We start from the raw sequence: 17,826 nt of genomic DNA on the forward strand, positions 1-17,826 counted from the left end.
CCGCGTACGTATACGCGGCCGAGGCGGAAATCTGCTGCAAGTCGCCCCCGCAACGGAGCATGAAGCGCCGCCGCGTGCCTCCTGCGCGTCGAATGGGACTTCCTTCTTCAGTCCAGCTCTCGCCGCTTCTTTATACGAACAGCTTCGATTCGAGCCAGTGAATTGAGCTGACGCAGCTGCGCGGATTGAAGAGGGCTTTTTTCCCTCCAGCGCTATCCTGTAGACGCGCCGGCAGCTTTATGACTTCATTATTTCTTTGTGCACAGATATATACGTGCCGCGAAATCTCGGCCTTATGTATGTACATCGTACACGCCGGCTGAATTCTATGGCGTCCGGTGAGCTTTGTCCGTCTGTATGATGCAGATTGAGCTTGAGTATAAATTTTTTCAAGGAAACGCCTGTTCACGAGTGGCTTTCAATTCAGTCTGTACAGCTGACGTTTTTTATATCGGACGCGCGCATCGGTGCATCTCATTAACGCTATACTATGCGAAAGCTGGCTTTTGTATTTCGAATGCTTGTCGCAGCTGCCGAGGGAATCTTCCCGCGTCGAGACGGGAGAAACCGCACGCTCTATCAGCCGCGCGCAGGAAAAAGCTAACGAAAAGCGCAATCTTCCGTAAAGTTGATATAGAGCTCAATCAGTCTATGGTGCGTATAGGTGATTAGGCGGTCGGTGAAATTGGCAGCTGCCGCTCGCGCTAACGGACAATTATATCGACGCGCGCGATCTCTCGCCTCTCCACTACTCACTCGTCTAATCCTCTTCGAGCGGGCAGCCTTGCCTAAGGTCGGCGCTCGCGGTCAGCCACCTTCTATATCCAATCCGAGCAGCTGCTGCAACAGAAAGCGCCTTTATGCATAACGGCTATGATACGCGGCGTTGATTTGACGCGGCCGAGCATCACCCGTATTAGTGCGCGATGAGCAACATTATCTATATCGTACACAGTGTTATTGCTGCACGAGAGATGGAACCGTTAAGTCCGAGGAAATTATATGAAATATTGATCAGCGAGCGTTTGTTATGGTATCACTCGTGTAATTTTCCATTTCGACGTTTCGCGAGCGAGCGCGTGCGAGCTGTGTATGGGATAATACGCACACTGTGCGGCTTAGGAGAGGCAAACGCGCGCCGACTTTTATTACACGCCGCACCGGATAATGCCAAGCGTGAAGTTTCTCGCGCTAGGTATGAAAGGCTGATGCGCTATTGCGCGCAGAGTTGTGAGTTCCGACGGTTTGGATGATGATAAACTTGTGTGTTATTGCAAAAATAGACGCTTCGACTTTGTTTATTGGAACGATGATTCAACAAGTAAGAATGTAGAATAGAACGCTTTGACTTTGTATAAAAATAATAAATTAACAATTAATACGATTAATAACTTGCCAGTAATACACTCTGATATTGGGGCACTTTGACTCATTGAAACAAATTTACAATTATTTAATTTAAAACTACAAATTATTGCAATCAATATGATTAGTCACTTGCAAGTAAAAAAAGTCGCTTCGACTTGACTTATTAAAACAAATTTACGACTGTTAAAATTTTAAATGCAGCTTGCATGTAACAAAATAGACGCTTTGACAAATTTACAGTCATTGAATCTTACAAACGTCGATCAATGTTGGCTTTTTAAAGTAAGCTATGAGCAAACGGTAGACGCTCAATATTCGTTTCTCCGTTCTTTCTTTCCCGTCTATCTCATTTAGAAAAGCGTGCTCGGTATTGCGTAATTCGCGCGCCAGATCGTCCTTGTATTTTTTCTCCTCGTTCTCGTTCGTTATCCGTTTGAGGAAGGGATTTACAGCAATCGCATATCCTGAGGGTTAAAAATCAATTTTGTTTTTTTTTAGCCACACGAGAATCATTATATTTAAAAGAGGAGCGCATTGGAAACTTACTTTGTATCTCATCCCAATTTTCGAAAACATACGTTCTTTCTCGATGACTGCAGTGTAGGACTTGAAATCCAGACTTCTCCAGTATTTTCTTTGTTGTTATTTCCGGGTGCTCGTCATCTTGCAGGAAAGTTATGTATTGTGAAAAATCCTGCCAATGAAAAATTAATTTAACAGTTAATTTATTGGTAACGCATAATATCTCTTGATCGTCGCTGTAACTTTGTCATACATTCATTAAAGTCTCGTATTCTTTATATGCCTGTAATCTCGAGTAAACGGGGAACACCGGATGCTTAGCTAAGAATAATACTAAGGCTTTTCCTCCTGGCCGCAATAGCTTGAAGATGTTTTCAAAGACTTGTCTACAAAAGAAAAAAAAACGATACGTCGAGTGCAGGGGAAAATAAAAACGATAGCTTTTTTAACGGGAATCTGCGTATATTTGTACTTATAATCGTGACACCAATGAATGCACATGGTTGATACTACGTTGTCAAAGGCACCGAGAAGCTGTGGCGGAAGTGTCTTCGTAGCTATGTCAAGTTGGATGAAAGAAAGACGTGGTTGATCGGAGTACTTCGCTGCAGCGTATTTGATCATGGGCTCCGATATGTCGACTCCTGAAAAATCCAGTAATTAAATGACGATTCACTGCTATTCGTATACGGAAAACGCTCAGACCACTGATATTAGGTACTCCCTATTGTAGCAACAAATATTCGAAAAATACCTTGTTCGAAAAGATATAGCCATATTCGATAGGAAGTAAGACGTTGTCGTAGAACTTTATCTCTGTCTTTAGAGAAATGGGCTACTAATTTCTCACTTTCAAAAAATATACTTACTTGATCTTCTAGTTGGTCTCTTTTATCGTAACAATAGTATAAAATGTTGATTTAATCAATTTAGAAAATATTTCCCAATGAAAAAGGACACTTATAACTTCTTGATGCTTAAGCATGGTTTTATTTGATTCTTATTATTGCTGTTCACGGAGACCCTGGTCTACTGAATTTTGTACATGCGCATGAACTATAATAAATGTAAACATCGAAATTATAATGCAAACATCCGAAAAACATAAACATTGACTTAAAGTAGATTTTCACGTTGAAAAAAAAAATTGTCGGACTTAATCAAGTTTAATATAATTTTTCCTGTGAGCTTTGACGAAAAACGACACTTGTCGGTCACATCTTGTACACTGAAAGAAAAGAAACATTGCAGCAAACATATATCTTAACTGTTAACATAGGCATGTTCGATTTGAGCCAATAATACGTATGTTAATAGTTAACGTAGCTATGTTATATGTCAAATAGCTGTATGTTAATAGTTAACATATGGCTGCCCTTTACGATTTTTCATAGACTTTATGAGGTAATCAGATATAAAAATTATTAGAAACACACACTTTTGAATTTTGTATGAATTTTATTAATGCTGAGTAACTACAGTGATATAATGTCAAAATTCAAAATGTTGTCTTTCATCGGCCTTTTGGGTCTAAATACCAGATTTGACAGTTCCAGAGATAAAATAATAAGTGTCATTCCAACTGATTACGAATCTGAAAAATTAATGATTACGATATGATGCTTAAAACACGCTACTGAATTTTTCCAGTAACTTTTGAACTGATAGTGATAAACTAGTTGATATATATCTTTTTGGAAATGCCGATGAAAGGCAACATTTTGAATTTTGACATTATATCATTCCAAAGGCACTTTGCATGCTTCCTTAAATATATTCAGTTGCTTTGAGGTTAGGCGGTACGAGAGAAACGCCATCTGCACTCAGTGTATACAATAACAGTGACAGAATATAAAGCTTACCGACGACGGTGGAATGCTCCGGCAACATCTTCAACAAAAGCTCGGAGCTTATACCTAGCCCACAACCAAGATCGGCGCACCTGCCACGCATTTTAGCGATCTCTTCACTAAATTCATCGAACATGTACTGCAGGTCCTTCTTTTGCATTCTGTGCGCTTTCAGATAAGTCTCGACTTGATCCATCTTGAAATATCCCGAGATTATGCCACGAGACAATCTAAATTATTCAACAAGGTGAGAGGATTCACCAGTGATCCGAATAAGTAGTTGAACGACCAAAGTTCGATTGACTTCTGTTCGTTTCCGAATTTTCAAAGTAGGCACATATTGTTGTCGTATCTTGTCGTCGTTGGCGAACGAGATACTCACTCATACATACGTCTCTGCGCATATTGTAATGCCTATACATTGCCTACTCAACGGCTCAAAAGATTCGTAATATTGCCCTTCTTTCAATTTTTTAATTAATCTGATAGCTGCATCTGTCTATGATCGATGCAAAACTTAGTTTTGTGCGGACCCATCAGCATAGAGACGACGTGTTAAACGCGCTTAAACTTTGAGGTTCGATATCTCAGCTCTTAACCGTTGAGGCCTTTTAAGTTTGAATGCGCCAAGCTTCCACAACATCTGCTATGGTAGTTCGTTTCACCGATGACGTACTCAAAAGGTTGCATTTTTACAATGATTTTTGTACCAGCAGATGATATTCTTTTTACATAATTAATTATATGTAATTTATTTGTATTTTTAAATACGTATCGTTCGATAACTATGAGTATGCGTGAATCCTTTATTACACTAAAGAGTAGACGGACTTAATAGTAGTAATATATAATAGTAATATCTCGGAAGCTACGCCTCTGAATTCGAAAGTGCACGAACAAGGACAATGCTCATGTCCGTTTAAAATTAAAAGCTCGCACGTCACACAACAAGGAGGAAGTTCACTCTAATACTGCTGCGTTGTATCCATTTTCGTTATAAATTGTTGACTAAGTCGAGTACAAACACGTGCAAGCACACGCCCTTGCAATGCATAAAATTTCACTCTAATGGGAAAAATAAATCGAATTATGATGAAAGCTGCGCTAAAAAACTAATAAACTCCCAAGACGTCCATTCCACGCCAAAGCAACTTGCGCGCAGAGAATATCTGTATTATTAAAACCCTTTACAAAAAAAGAACAAATCTCAAGTCCCGTTCTCAGCCGCGGGCACCAATATATATATAAAGTCTCGCAATGTAATGTTGTGTGAAATCGAATCTTATTTAACAGACTCATTTGCTCGGACGTTCGGAGAGATGCTCCATTAGGACAGAGAGAGAGGGCTGCAGTTATGGCGTCGGCAATAACAAAAGCCGCCTAGCTTTTCTCCGCTTTTTGCGATCGGCCTCTGCGCCTTGATATCCCTTCTGAGCGCAAAAAAAGCCGCGCTCGCTGCACTCGGGGCGAGTATAACAGAACACGTCGTTAACTTTCCAATCTTTCGGTGCAATTAACGCGCGCGCGCGCGAAAAAACGGATCGATGCAGTGCGCGCGTAAACGGCTCTCTCCCAGCTCTGGCATTAAAAAAACAAACAAATATAGGCGCGCTGCGATTAAAGCGACGCCCGCAGCGCGGCATTGACCCACAATTAGACTGCGGCGCGGAAAAGTCAGTAACCGCTTAACTCATTCGCAGCTGTTATACATATCGGAATCAGAGTGCGTTTCGCGATTCGCGGCGACCCCTGGACCGGAATGCCTCTGCATACGATATTCGCGAGCGTATACGTATACAAGGGGAAGTGGCCGGCGGAGCTCCTTCTCTCTCGTGAGAAAATTATTAGACGCCGGTAGCCGCGTGCCGGAGAGTATTTAGTAATTAAGCTTGCAAATACTCGTACTTAGCTACCGGCGGCGGACGATTCATATTTATGGATGCGCGCGCGCGCGCGCGCTTGTTATAAAAATAAGCTAACGGCCGCGGCGTTGTTGTTTTTCTCCTCTTTTTTGCCCCGGCCAACATTGTTCGCCGCGATAGCCAGATAAGCCAAATGGAAATTTATTGTAACCGTTAATTTTTTCCCGATAACGCCGAGCTTTTTATGCCTTACAGTTACGAGTATTACGTGTATCGTTATAAATTTGAATGAGCTCGCCGACGCTGGTGGGTAATGATTTCAGGAAGCTGGAAATGCATTTCCCGCCCCCTAATGACTGTATTGAAAAGCCCGCGTCGACAGTATAGAATAAAAGGAAGGAGTATATACGGCCGGGCCGCGAAGCATGAAAGAGCATCAGGTGCGCGCGGGAGACAGGGCAGTGAAGGGTGACAAAAAAAAATGCTTTCGTTAACTGTGTCAAAAGATAATTATATACGGAGGGTCTGGCTTCCTCGCAGCGTAATACGGACGAAAAATCCAGTGATTCGGCAAAAAGTAGCTCAGTGTATATATAGGAAGTAGCGAGTCCCTCTCCTTGGAGCGCGCGCGCGCGAGGCTGGTCGTTAGCCGAGGCACGGGCCATGCATTAACAGTACTCTCCGGATGATTCCCGTCCCGTGCGGCGTCTGGCGTCTTCCCTCCTTCGCCTCCTGGGGCGAAGCTGCCTCCAGGGAGTGGGGATCGCTGAGCGCTCGCTGCGCTCGGCTGGCCCGAGCTGCGAGCTGAGCCGATGCGTCGAGCTGTGCAGAGCCGGGCCCGGCAGTGCGCCGGTGAACTCCGACGAAATTGCTCGCGTCGGCTCTCTTCTCTTCTGCCTCGCCGGTGCTTTCAGCGCTGATCTTCTCGTACACTCGCGGGAGACTGGACAGCCGAGTGGACCTGGGCCGGCGAAATGTGGAGGATACTGCTCGCCACCTTTTGCGCGGTGAGTATACGGAAGACGCGTACGTTGTAACAGCTCAATCTGAAAGCATTCCCGCTGCACATCGCTCGCGTTGCTCGTCATCTAACTGTGCAAAATTGCTTCAATCTCGGGAAAATTAAATGAAAAGAATGCCCACTTACCGCTTCACGTACAATTAAACGATCCGGATCCACGTCCCCCTGACACTGTTACGTCCTCCGCGAGATTGCACATTTGCATCTGCACTTGTAGCGATTACACGCAGGTGACACAAAAAAAGTCCCTTGTACCCCGCGCGCGCTTCTTCCGCGGCCGTTATACGCGCTAACAGTTATAACGCGCGTAAAATCATCCGGCAGCAGCAGCCGCTCATTACACACGTTTGTGTCGCGGAAAAAATACGACGACGGCGGCGCTTTTATTATAAATTTATTATAAAGCTCTTGATGCCCCCGTTACGCGGGAGAGCAGGGACCGCGTGATCGAGCATAAAGCGAATATTTACCGCAATTTGCGCGCGATGGCAAGTGGAACGCATTACGTTAACATTGTGATGTGCATCGAATTGTGTTGCGGGATCGAGGCTGATTTATCGGCCGGAGATTATCGGCTTTTTCGAACCCTCTCTCTAATGCGTTTTCGTTAGACCGTTAGCTCTGTAGAGTGACCGCGCGAGCGATAAGTGATTTGACGGACTCGAAGCCGTACGGCTTTATCTTGCAATTGAGAAAGAGTCCTTTGCATTCTCGCGTCCGAAAGTGCGACCTCTTCCTAGAAACACCGAGCCTCTCAGCCCGTCGCAGTTAGAGAGCAAAGAAGGGCTGGGAACAGTAGTCCTCCTGGACAAATTCTCCAAGGTTCGCGACCCCGCGTAGTCGTCCGCTGATCGATGCGATACTAACAGTCGCTTCAATATTCATAAAATATATTCAAAAAATCGGCCTGACGAGATTGCTTCCTCCTCGAGCCATCATAGCAGCACACTTTCGATACACCTACTCCAAAGTCGATTACAAAGAGCCCTCGCTCGGATGCACCCGTCGCCGGCACATCGGCGTGTCTCGGCGCGTGCCCCGGCATTACGTATTCCATCACAACAAAATAACACGCGGCCGGCGCACGCTCGCGCACTTTTTGCAATCCGTTTATATAGCTATATACTCCCCTCGCGGTCTGCGTGTCTGCGTATATAAGAGAGATAAGCCGCGACAAGGAGAGCAGCAGAGCGTCACTCGGCACCGTTATAGCCGCACGCACATGGCCCCTCGAGAGAAAGAGATATACTTGACGCTCTCTCTCTCTCTCTCTCTCTCTCTCTCTCTCTCTCTCTCTCTCTCCGCGCCTCTCCGCGCCTCTCAGAGTGCCGCAGTGTATATGTATATAAGAACGTATAGATAGCCGCTTGAAGTGCGGCGAGCGCAATTAACGGCGCCCAAAGGCACGTGCCGCTCGCGTGTCGCCGTGTAATTATTCGCGCCCGAAGCGATATGATGTACCCACGCCGCACGTGTCGTCCTTTCTCTCTCTTGGCTGTGCGGTTACGAGAGAGAGAGAGAGAGAGAGAGAGAGAGAGAGAGAGAGAGATATTTCCGTTTTTGTATATAAAATTCAGCCAACGTGACGCCGAGCGAGCGTCTTATGCCGATTGTTCCACTTATAGCCGTATCGGCGTTTATACACTCGCCGATATTATTAGATCCCAGCGCGGCCGGAGCCTAATTATTAATACCGCCGAGAGCCACACCCCGCGAGCAGTGATTCATCATCCGTGCTACACGCGTATTTTGTACGTATACGTGCGCGCGAGCTTTCCTCGAGTCATTCTTTTAAAAGAAGAGCTTAATCTAATGGGCATCTCGATAAAATCGGCGGCAATTAACGATAGCGCGCGCTGTGCTGCTATATTGCGATCGGCCATTATCTCGCGGTTTCGCGTTAACGAGCGCGATAGCGGCAATTAAAAAAATCGCGCTTCCCCGGAAGCAGATTCATCACTTCACTATATTATGCCGGGGCTTGTAAGCATGATTTTCGATACGCGCAGTGATATACACGTATATATAGGCGTGCAGTATGCAGATCGCTGTGTTTTGTGTGCAGCAGCAGAGAACTCGTTCTTCTCGAAGTAGGCGAGCCTCCGCCGCGGCCCCGATCGAACGGTTAATCGCGATCGACCCGAATGAGAGAAGGTGTATCTGTAGGCCGGGAAAAATCAGCGCTGTACACTCCTAATTACACCCCTGGCCGATACTCGGCCGCGGAATCGCCGAAGCGTGCGTGCAGCTCAATAGCCGAGCGCGCAATGATACATCGGCGATCCGTCATGTATCGTGTGCCTACATATATATATTCTCAGTTACTCATAATGCTTGGCGTATGTAAATCAGGTCGCGGCGACTGTTGCGCAAGACTACGAGGTGTCGGACATCCAGTGCAGCGGCGCCAGCTCGACCTCGGACCTGCTCACCGCGAAGATCAGGCGGCCGATCGGCTTCAGAGGTGGTCCCCTCTTCGCGGATGACAGAGCCGCCGATCCGCTCGTCGACATCCACTGCCAGATCCGACCGGACCCCAACGATCCACAGGAGGACAACTACTTCCTCAAAGTAACGGACTTTACGCGCTGCGGCATACTCAAGCGCAATGTAAGTGTACACGCGTCTCGCGATTTTATTATATGCTAAGGAGTTTACGAGCTCGGACTTTGTTGCGATCGCGAGATATTCGCGGTCCATTTGTTTTTTCGCGTCCACACCTTTTCATACTAAAAGAATATAATCCAACGACTCCCGTGCGCGCAGGGCTTCATCCATTTGAGGATATGGTTTCCGGCCTTCCCCGGAGTTGTCATGCTCGCTGACCAAGAATTGATCCTAATGTGTCGTCCGCCCGAGCCGACGCTGCTGCGCCACAAAGCCGCGGGATTCGCTGGGACTTTGTAAGTATATCGACAAATGAGCCTAACAGTTTATTACCGTAGTTTAGTACCGCTCGTCTTTGAACAAACATCATATATATATATATATAGCCACGTGAAACTGCACTTTCGACAGATTCGAGGGTACAGAGCTCTCGCTGCGTGCGTCGGTAGTGTTCTTTTAATTTAATAGCAGAGCCAAGAGCTCGTCGGCCTCTCATTATGGGCAGTCCCAGTTTTCGAGTTACACGAAATCAAGCGGTATAGCGGCGCAACTCTTCGAACGCACTGTGGTATTATGTGCTATTATTATGTTCAAGAGCAGTTCAGCAGCTCGACTGTTTGCAAATGTCGTTATTGAAAATTTGAAAAATTCCTAAATACGACAATTCCAGTCCACACGGCGCCCGAGTCTCCGGCGTGGTCGAGGAGACCCCGGGCCGTCTCGAGTACGAGGTCGCCCTGTACCGCGAGGCATCCGGCAACGCCACCGAGCCCAGCTCGAGCACCCCCTCGGCCCCGGGCACAGGCAACGCGGCATCTCAGACCGTCGACCAAGCCGTTCCCATAGGCACGAAGCTCCAGCTCCGCGCTCGCATCAGCCCCGAGAGCGCCTGGGGCTACATCAAGCTCCTCGAGGTCACCGTCAGCCCCGACCCCGACCAGCCCCACGCGCCAGGAAGCGTCGTCCTCGTGAAGGACGGCTGTCGCAACCGGGACTTCGCCTCGATCATCCCGCACCAGCCCGCCAGGTACAGGGACCGGAAGAACGAGGTCTTCCTCGACTTCGAAGCTTTCCTGCTGAGCTCCATGAGGGACCGGTCCACGCTGTGGATCCACTCGCAGATCAAGGCCTGCATGGAGCCGCAGGACTGCCAGCCGGTGAGTCGCCTCGCCGATTGTTATATTCTATCGTGGCTTTTGTTCTCGGCAAGTTCAACGTTTCCGATTTTACGGCTTGCTGAGCCAGACATGCTCTGAAAATCCTCGCGCGCGATCGCGGGCTGAACTTTAAGGAGGTCACTCTATGGACCTATGGTCTACCTATGCACAGTCGAAAAAAGAACTAACTGTGTTAACTAGATGCGCGAGTGACGAGTTTACGATCGCTCTTTTTTTTCTCGAGTTTTGCATAACGACGGTATGAACCTAATCGGCATCGGCCGCTTGTGCTTTTCGCAGGACTTTTGTCTGGATCTGTTCGAGCCGTCGGGTCACGGAAAGAGAAGAAAGAGAGCAGTCGAGCCGGCGCAGGGAAACGTGACCGAGTATTCGCCGAGAGTAGGACGACTGATTCAGCGATACAACGACTCGACGCCGACGACGAAATTCAAGGAAAACATCGAGTACACCGTTATCATGCCCGACGGTAAGAATCGATTAATCATCGCACTTCCCCTACTTTATTTCCGCGAGCTCTGCTATGCTCGTTGTGTACATTTCGAACGAATAAAACGAGTGGGAAAAATCTGACGCAGATCTGTACGACCGGGTGGCGGCGAACCTGGAGGGCAGCTGCGGCAACTTCCTCTACGTGGCCGCGGGTCTGGGCGGTCTGCTCGTCCTCTCGGCGCTGATGATGTGTTACCTGGCGTCCCGCCTACACAGCCTCTCGGTCTCGCTGCCGATGCAGGGCAAATCGATCGACGATCTTGTGCGCGACCGCGCGAGGAAGTACTGCGACGTCGCGCCGGGATACACCGGCCGCTCGACCGTGCAGTAATGCGGCCGCTCCCCTTTCGCTCTCTTTTATCTCTTTTATCTCTCTCTCCTCTCTCTCTCTCTCTCTCTCTCTCTCTCTCTCTTCCTCTACTCTTCTGTCCTGGAAAAATGATGGGCTGCTGAGGGAGAGGCCGCGTGTGCACTGACCAGCGACGCCGGGGCCATTCGATATCGCCGACGCGTGGGAGGCTCCGATTCGATTTCTGCTGATGGATGATCGAGGTGGTTCCGAGGACGATGATGATGATGAGGAGGAGGATGCGGCGTCTAACGGCGAATTTGAATGCGCGGCGTCGCTCCGACGAGTGTATTAGAGATTTTATTACGTGTACTGCCCGGTGAGTAGATTTGGCTGCGTTAAAAATTGAATTGGTTTTTTTATCTGATTAGCCCTACAGATCTGCTCATCGGGTCGTCTTTAGTGATTATACTAAACTGACACCTTGCTTTCGATAACTTAATTTTACACTATTTATTTGTCTATGATACTACGCAATCGACTGATTTCTCGACAGAGTGATTAAACGTGAATTTGATGACGTGCATTTGTAAAGATGACAGTCAAATTTGCATTTCGCCAACGTTCTTTCCAAAAGACTCTGTTTTCCTTTTATCTAGACGTCGTTATCAATACTCAAAGTCATAAGATAACGTAGAATTAAAACGATTGTTTCACTCGTATGAATATCTCGCATTGTAACAGGAAAACCTAATTTTAGATATAGATTCATAAGTCCGAAATGAATGCTATTGCGTGACCTGAATGTGCGAGCACTATATAAGTGAAAATAGTTTTATGCAAAGCATGCATTAACTTTTAGGGTATACCTTGATGGCCGGATGTAACGATTATCCGAGACTGACGCACACAACAGATTTTAATATTAATTGGTTTAAGGTTTCGTTTAAGGCAAGTTGCCTTTGGTGCGTGTACATAGACGTATTTTATAATTAGAACAAATGTAGTGCCACCAATACATTTCATCGTATGTACCTTGCGAGTATTATACAACCGACTTTCCTTTCATTATTGCAATGACTTGGGTTGGTGAGCACGATTATCGATATTTTATTCCTCATTCGCAATAATTTACTTAAAATATTGAAATGTGTAAAAGATTATTAATAATTTTGTATGCGAGCATTCGATCAGCAACTAAACTGATACGCATTTGTTGCTTGAACCTCTGTTTTTGAATAAAATTACGATAGTTCGATTGTACGTAAATTTATACTGACAATAAAGTAAAATTTCAATAATAACAAATGGTGTAAAATGACAAATTGAATTTATTGGTCAAATAATCTTATATAATTTTGCTAAAAGTATATCATGCTTTGTGGTTCTAAAACAATGTAGTAAAACATCGAAATCCATCGATTCTAATATAATAGAACAAAACGATAAAAATAACTTTCTAAGAATAAAAAAAAGTATTAAAAATAGTGTATAACAAAAGTTATTTAAATAACGTTAGAAAAATAGAGATTATTGTGACCTATTCGATAAATTAACCAAAACTTTTCTCCAAAAAGTCAAAACATAACAATGAATTTTGTAAGACCTCCAGTGCGTTGAATACTGCAATCTAGCGTGAACTAAAATTTTGTTATGTTTTCACTTTAAACATTTTAACACGGTATTTCATACGCTGTGTTCTTTTTACAACATGTTACAAATGCTATTGACAGTTTATCGTTTAAATTTCCCTGACGTTATGATCACATAAAATCGACTATGATGAAACACCTCATGAATCAATCTTTGGTCGTCCATAAAGACTAAGATTAAATATTAAGGTTTTTTAAAGTTAAAATATTAGCTTGAAATTAAATTAATTTCTCAGTGGCATTTAATTCGCTAATAGATAGGCTTACGACAAGCATTTCACATTAACGAATCTACTAAATTCCCTGATAATTCAATTACGAAATTCTATCATCAAGAAGCCTATTCAAGTATAATTGTCTTATATCTTTAAGAAAATTTTAACAGAGAGCCTCTTCAATTCTTCCGGGCATTAACTTAAATTTGTCAATAAATATTTCATTTTTAACCTGCTTCGTGATAACGATTCAAACAGCTTCAAAATTTCTCACTGAATTTACAGTAGATCGTAGTAATTACTATTGGATGTTTATAATACAATGTCAAGTGAAGATTTCAATGTCAATTTGCATTATCTATCCTAACTAATGGATGATACTTAATAGAAAATCTTCTGATTAACACTTATACGATTTACAATAATATTTTACGGCACAAGTTCATATAGTTAATAAATAAGAAGTCCATGTACTATATTTACACTGAAGGCTCCATGAATCCAGTTCATTTAGATGTGTCAAATTACTTTCTTCCCGTTCACGACTTTTGCCCTTTTACAAAAGCTTCGTACGCAGCTGATTCTTTTTTCTCTTTCTTCAAATTTCTGTCTTCAAATTGCAACCTGTAATTCAAAGTCAGAACGTATATTTATAAGTCATCTCCTGTCAAACAAACTAAAAAAAATGCAAAATCTTAAATTTAGATTAACATGGACTATACATAAATGTTTATAGAGCTGATGAATTAATAATTAAATCTTTGATTTCGTTAACTCTTAAAATAGTATGAACGTTATTGATGATATGTATCAAAGCAAAAGAAATAAATCAATACATTCGCGCCAAAGTCATGCTCATAATACTAAAATGACGTGGAAAGAAATTAGTTATTTGAATAATAATAATTGCAGTATAATGTGTTAATATTTGGAATGATTAAAAGAAAAATAAAATAGAAAAATTCAAAGTAAAAAAATAAACATTTATTGCAGTTAAAAAATGATGATTACAAAACGGCGTGATGCAAAGTGTTATCGGTTGTTCAAGCGCTTTATAATTGCATAAAGCTCCTTGGACCTAGAGCAAATGCAGTTAATAATTTATACACGAGCAAAAGAAACTGTTTAATGTCTGGTACGTATTGTGTTATCATTAACTAAACCAAAGATAATCGTTACTTAACATTGAACTTAAATTAACAACACTCAATTAGCTAATACGATAACAAAACATTAGACACAACAATTAAGTGCATATCTAAAGTGCTAATACAATACTTGTCAGACTTTTTAAATTTACATTCCAAACTAGTTAAATCAAGTAAAATGTACAGTAAACAATAGAATACTTTCAAATTTAAATGCCATGTAATAAAAGTTTTTACATACCTGTGCAGAATTATTCTCTCAACAATTTTCTCCGTAGTCATGTCATTACCGCTGTCTAACGTCTTGAATTTATTTTGTCTTTTTGGTTCAGTGTATGGATCCGTTCCGTATTCACTTGGCATTATCGGAGTTTGTCCGTGGCACACAATAGACACGTTAAAGTGTTCCATCAATTCCTTGGTAACCTCGTAAGGCGCACCAATCACAACTTCGTTAACGTACTGAAAGAAGAATAATTTTGAATACAAAGACACTGGTTTATATTGAAATATTCTAATTCATAAATAAATTCTTACTTTGCACGCTAGAACGCTTAGAACTCTTTCGTGAAGATTCATTATTGGATAATTTCCACATTTGTACCGATTAACCGCGGGATCTGTATGTAATCCAACAATTAAATAATCTCCCTCTTTCTTAGCGACCTCTAGGAAATCTAAATGGCCAACGTGGAATAAATCAAAGGCACCAGCAACGTACACAACTTTATCACCAGGTTGAGGACTTTTGCCATCGCTAAATTGAATTATTTTTTGTGTAGTAGGTAGAAACTGAGAGCATCCAGTCCATGGACTACGTGCTGTTCTGTCTTGACCCATACTTTTACTTGGCTCCCTATCTACACTATATTCGCTATCACCCTGTCTAAAGTGTTGTCTTGTCATCAGCAACATGCGACCAACAAGATCAGTTGTGGACACCCCAGCTGTCCTTTGTACTTCTCTGAAAAATAAGAAAAAACGTTCAATACTTTTTGTCGCGTTGTCGACTTCCATTTAGCTAGCAAAAATAGTCTTTGTCTTTTGAATTTGCAAATTTTAATGAAAAATGATCTAATACAAAAAATTACCTATAGCGGCCCGCGGCTTTTACAAGATGATACGTATCCACTCCATCCGCAGTCATTGTTATATCATCACCATGGACACAGAAGTCACAATTATATTTATCTAACGTTTCTAAAGTTGTTACATAAGGTGCACCTTCTACAACCTCATCTACCCATTTGATACCACGAACCATTTTATACCTACAAGAAAAATTTAAATACAATTAAGGTTGAGATCACAGTAAACAAATCAATAAAATATCCAGGCAAATAAGGAAAATTCGACTAATAATTAATTAGATCAATATTGACAAACATCATAAGACAAATAAGAAAGACCTTCCAGGAAAATTACCGAAATTCTAATGACTATGCAAATAACTATCCATTGATTACAGCCTTAGTTCCAGTTATTGCTGTGTACATTAAAAAAGACTAAGGCCTTAAACAGGGTCACAATACCAAGCGGATAAAAAGACACATGTTCCTCATTGATAAGTGTAAGAGCTTGACTAATGTGACATTATCTTAATATTGCGTACTCTGAATAATTGCTGAACAAACATGTACCTTTCTTCCTGCGTAAAAACAGGTGGTCCCTTGTGCTTTGTAATTTCTTCATCTGTGTGAACTCCCACAACCAAGTAGTCACCTAGAGCCTTTGCCTGGCGCAGGGAGTTTGCATGGCCAAAATGAACCATGTCATAACTGTGAAAATGAATATCTCATAAGTATACGTAATCTTGTATTGAATTCCACAATTGATAAAAACATAATCGCCGATTAATATTTAATAAGAGCCGGAACGAAAATCGATAAACACTAGGCAGCAAACGTCATGAATAAGGTATGTACACAAAGCTAATCATGCTAATGGAATTTGTATTCAAATCGAACGAAAAAAAAACCGCGGTCGGAAAAAAGTTCATCACAAAACCCGCGAAAATGCAATTTACAACTTAAGTAGTTATCCTTGAAATCAAGCTCGATTTCAAATTCAAATGCTCGGGCTCCCACATAACTTTCCATCAGTGCAAAGACCACCCGAGGCGCATAAGTATACTTGTAGTCGTAAATGGTATAAAAGCGCGTCGTAAACACGCCAAGCCCTTGAAATTCAAGCAGCCAGAAAAAAATGTCAACCGACTCCGAAAAGAGCCGACAACTCACCAACCGTCGCACCAGACTCGAACTTCCTTGCGTCCTTCCGACATGTCCAGGAGTTTTTCTTCGGGTACAGCTCAGGTAAGCACAGCAAGCGCAGTGAGGGAACCACCGAAATGTCTGTCAAGGGCGAGAGCGACGTGAACTCGGCAGCAGCAGGAAAAACAAAGCAATGCTGTGTCTCTACGTCGTGGCTCTACTGTCTACTGCTATACTTATATACAGGGCGAGCTAACCAGTAACCGAGCAAGCTGCAAGAACGGATACGTGTCAACGGGTGTGTGTAACCTATAAGCTCTGGCGAGCTGCTCTCGGAGGGGGTGTATGTGTATCGGAGCCACAGCCCGGTAGACGTACACACATACGATACGCGCGCGCGCGCACACACACACACACAGCGATGATTTGACGAGTATTGAGTATATATAGCGAAGAATAAGGTGATCTCTTCTATAGGCACGCGCACTGTACACGCGAGGATGTGGAGCTCCCTGGCTGGTTTTTGCCACCGCGGTTCCGCGCAACAATGTTCCACTCGTGCGTCACACCGCCTGCTTTAAACGCACGCGCGCCTTCTCCCTCTTTCTCTCTCCCCCTCTACTTCGGCTTTTTTCGATCCGTGAGCTACTATAATGCTCTCTCGCATGACTGATCTATACCTATATACACATTATAAGTATAATACTGCCTGCTGCTGCTCTGTCGCCGCCGCTGACCTTTTCGTGCGGATTCGATGACATCACGACGAAAAATTGCAGGCCCCGTTGGAAATGGTTGCTCGCGTTGTACACTTCCATTGCCCTTTGCGCGCCGTGCGTTGTATCATTAAATCTGGCGCGTAATGCGCGTTTATTAAGTTGTCGCTCGCTGATAGCACACGCGCCTCGCATGATGTATGCATATATGTATATACGCGCATACGTTATTAAGTACACGAGAAGCCGGCGATTTAATGTTTTCGAGTGTAAATCGGCTGATTGTGGCTCTGGGAATTTAATCACACGCCTCGGCGCTCATTACCCGCGAGCCGGCTTTTTATTTTTATCCTGCTCGCGCTCTCGGTGCTTAGAGACTCCAGATGACAGCTATTTGAATTTCATTTGCGCGAAATTGTAGTTTTTAGCGGATAGGGACATCAAGTTTTGCCCTGGCAATTCATCCGGAACGTTCTTTTCCTTATTTCTGTATACCTGATGGAGTGGCTAGACTCGAGCTAATCGCGCTTTGCATAATTTTTTCGAGTGTCGCTTGATATTTTATTCCGTTTCTTATCTGCATTCCCATTATGATCCATCATGATTTTTCTACGACGCTTTTTTGCACAGCTAATACATATTTATCGCTCGGCGCGGAATTCATATAATTGAGGTAAGCTACTTTCTCGATTCTTA

The 17,826-nt window shown here is 43.5% G+C and overlaps 3 protein-coding genes across 6 annotated transcripts; 1 reads left to right on the top strand and 2 right to left on the bottom strand.

Annotated features, from left to right (window-relative positions):
- The first annotated feature begins 1,141 nt into the window (after positions 1-1,141).
- Positions 1,142-12,661, top strand: LOC100117856. Of its 2 annotated transcripts, none has more exons than XM_008216103.3 (6): positions 1,142-1,321; positions 8,976-9,233; positions 9,390-9,526; positions 9,901-10,387; positions 10,688-10,874; positions 10,984-12,661. In XM_008216103.3, the coding sequence occupies exons 1-6, from the start codon at positions 1,250-1,252 to the stop codon at positions 11,226-11,228; spliced, it is 1,386 nt and encodes a 461-aa protein (XP_008214325.1). In that variant the 5' UTR covers positions 1,142-1,249; the 3' UTR covers positions 11,229-12,661. The 2 variants fall into 2 exon arrangements, with proteins under 2 accessions (XP_008214325.1, XP_001601983.1); XM_001601933.5 differs by lacking the exon at positions 1,142-1,321 and adding an exon at positions 6,332-6,609.
- LOC100117819 (juvenile hormone acid O-methyltransferase) lies at positions 1,283-4,043 on the bottom strand. The gene is made up of 5 exons (XM_001601908.3): positions 3,753-4,043; positions 2,363-2,534; positions 2,144-2,276; positions 1,915-2,062; positions 1,283-1,832 (listed from the first exon to the last, which is right to left on the bottom strand). Exons 1-5 carry the CDS (start codon positions 3,934-3,936, stop codon positions 1,609-1,611), a joined length of 861 nt encoding a protein of 286 aa, XP_001601958.2. The 5' UTR covers positions 3,937-4,043; the 3' UTR covers positions 1,283-1,608.
- On the bottom strand, positions 12,500-16,973 carry LOC100117898 (ethanolamine-phosphate cytidylyltransferase). 3 transcript variants are annotated; one of them, XM_032598732.1, is made up of 7 exons: positions 16,442-16,972; positions 15,842-15,979; positions 15,627-15,687; positions 15,293-15,472; positions 14,739-15,165; positions 14,443-14,663; positions 12,500-13,677 (listed from the first exon to the last, which is right to left on the bottom strand). In XM_032598732.1, exons 4-7 carry the CDS (start codon positions 15,463-15,465, stop codon positions 13,593-13,595), a joined length of 906 nt encoding a protein of 301 aa, XP_032454623.1. In that variant the 5' UTR covers positions 15,466-15,472; positions 15,627-15,687; positions 15,842-15,979; positions 16,442-16,972; the 3' UTR covers positions 12,500-13,592. The 3 variants fall into 3 exon arrangements, with proteins under 3 accessions (XP_032454623.1, XP_001602017.1, XP_016839757.1); XM_001601967.6 differs by lacking the exon at positions 15,627-15,687 and having other exon boundaries at positions 16,442-16,971; XM_016984268.3 differs by lacking the exons at positions 12,500-13,677; positions 15,627-15,687 and adding an exon at positions 14,016-14,131 and having other exon boundaries at positions 16,442-16,973.
- Positions 16,974-17,826: the final 853 nt, after the last annotated feature.

This window comes from Nasonia vitripennis, chromosome 3 (assembly GCF_009193385.2).
Source record: "Nasonia vitripennis strain AsymCx chromosome 3, Nvit_psr_1.1, whole genome shotgun sequence".
Classification (NCBI taxonomy): Eukaryota; Metazoa; Arthropoda; class Insecta; order Hymenoptera; family Pteromalidae; genus Nasonia; species Nasonia vitripennis.

What these genes read in the sequence shown, in the direction of transcription:
- LOC100117856 (XM_008216103.3), top strand. Translation starts at nt 1,250, where the DNA reads ATGATGATAAACTTGTGTGTTATTGCAAAAATAGACGCTTCGACTTTG. An exon ending in GCGGGATTCGCTGGGACTTT is followed by an intron (nt 9,527 to 9,900) that starts GTAAGTATATCG and finishes CGACAATTCCAG; the next exon opens with TCCACACGGCGCCCGAGTCT. An exon ending in CACCGTTATCATGCCCGACG is followed by an intron (nt 10,875 to 10,983) that starts GTAAGAATCGAT and finishes AATCTGACGCAG; the next exon opens with ATCTGTACGACCGGGTGGCG.
- LOC100117819 (XM_001601908.3), bottom strand. Translation starts at nt 3,936, where the DNA reads ATGGATCAAGTCGAGACTTATCTGAAAGCGCACAGAATGCAAAAGAAG. An exon ending in GGAGCATTCCACCGTCGTCG is followed by an intron (nt 2,535 to 3,752) that starts GTAAGCTTTATA and finishes TGGATTTTTCAG; the next exon opens with GAGTCGACATATCGGAGCCC. An exon ending in AAATTGGGATGAGATACAAA is followed by an intron (nt 1,833 to 1,914) that starts GTAAGTTTCCAA and finishes TTTAACCCTCAG; the next exon opens with GATATGCGATTGCTGTAAAT.
- LOC100117898 (XM_001601967.6), bottom strand. Translation starts at nt 16,485, where the DNA reads ATGTCGGAAGGACGCAAGGAAGTTCGAGTCTGGTGCGACGGTTG. An exon ending in CGAGTCTGGTGCGACGGTTG is followed by an intron (nt 15,980 to 16,441) that starts GTGAGTTGTCGG and finishes TCATTTTCACAG; the next exon opens with TTATGACATGGTTCATTTTG. An exon ending in GTTTTTACGCAGGAAGAAAG is followed by an intron (nt 15,473 to 15,841) that starts GTACATGTTTGT and finishes TTTTTCTTGTAG; the next exon opens with GTATAAAATGGTTCGTGGTA.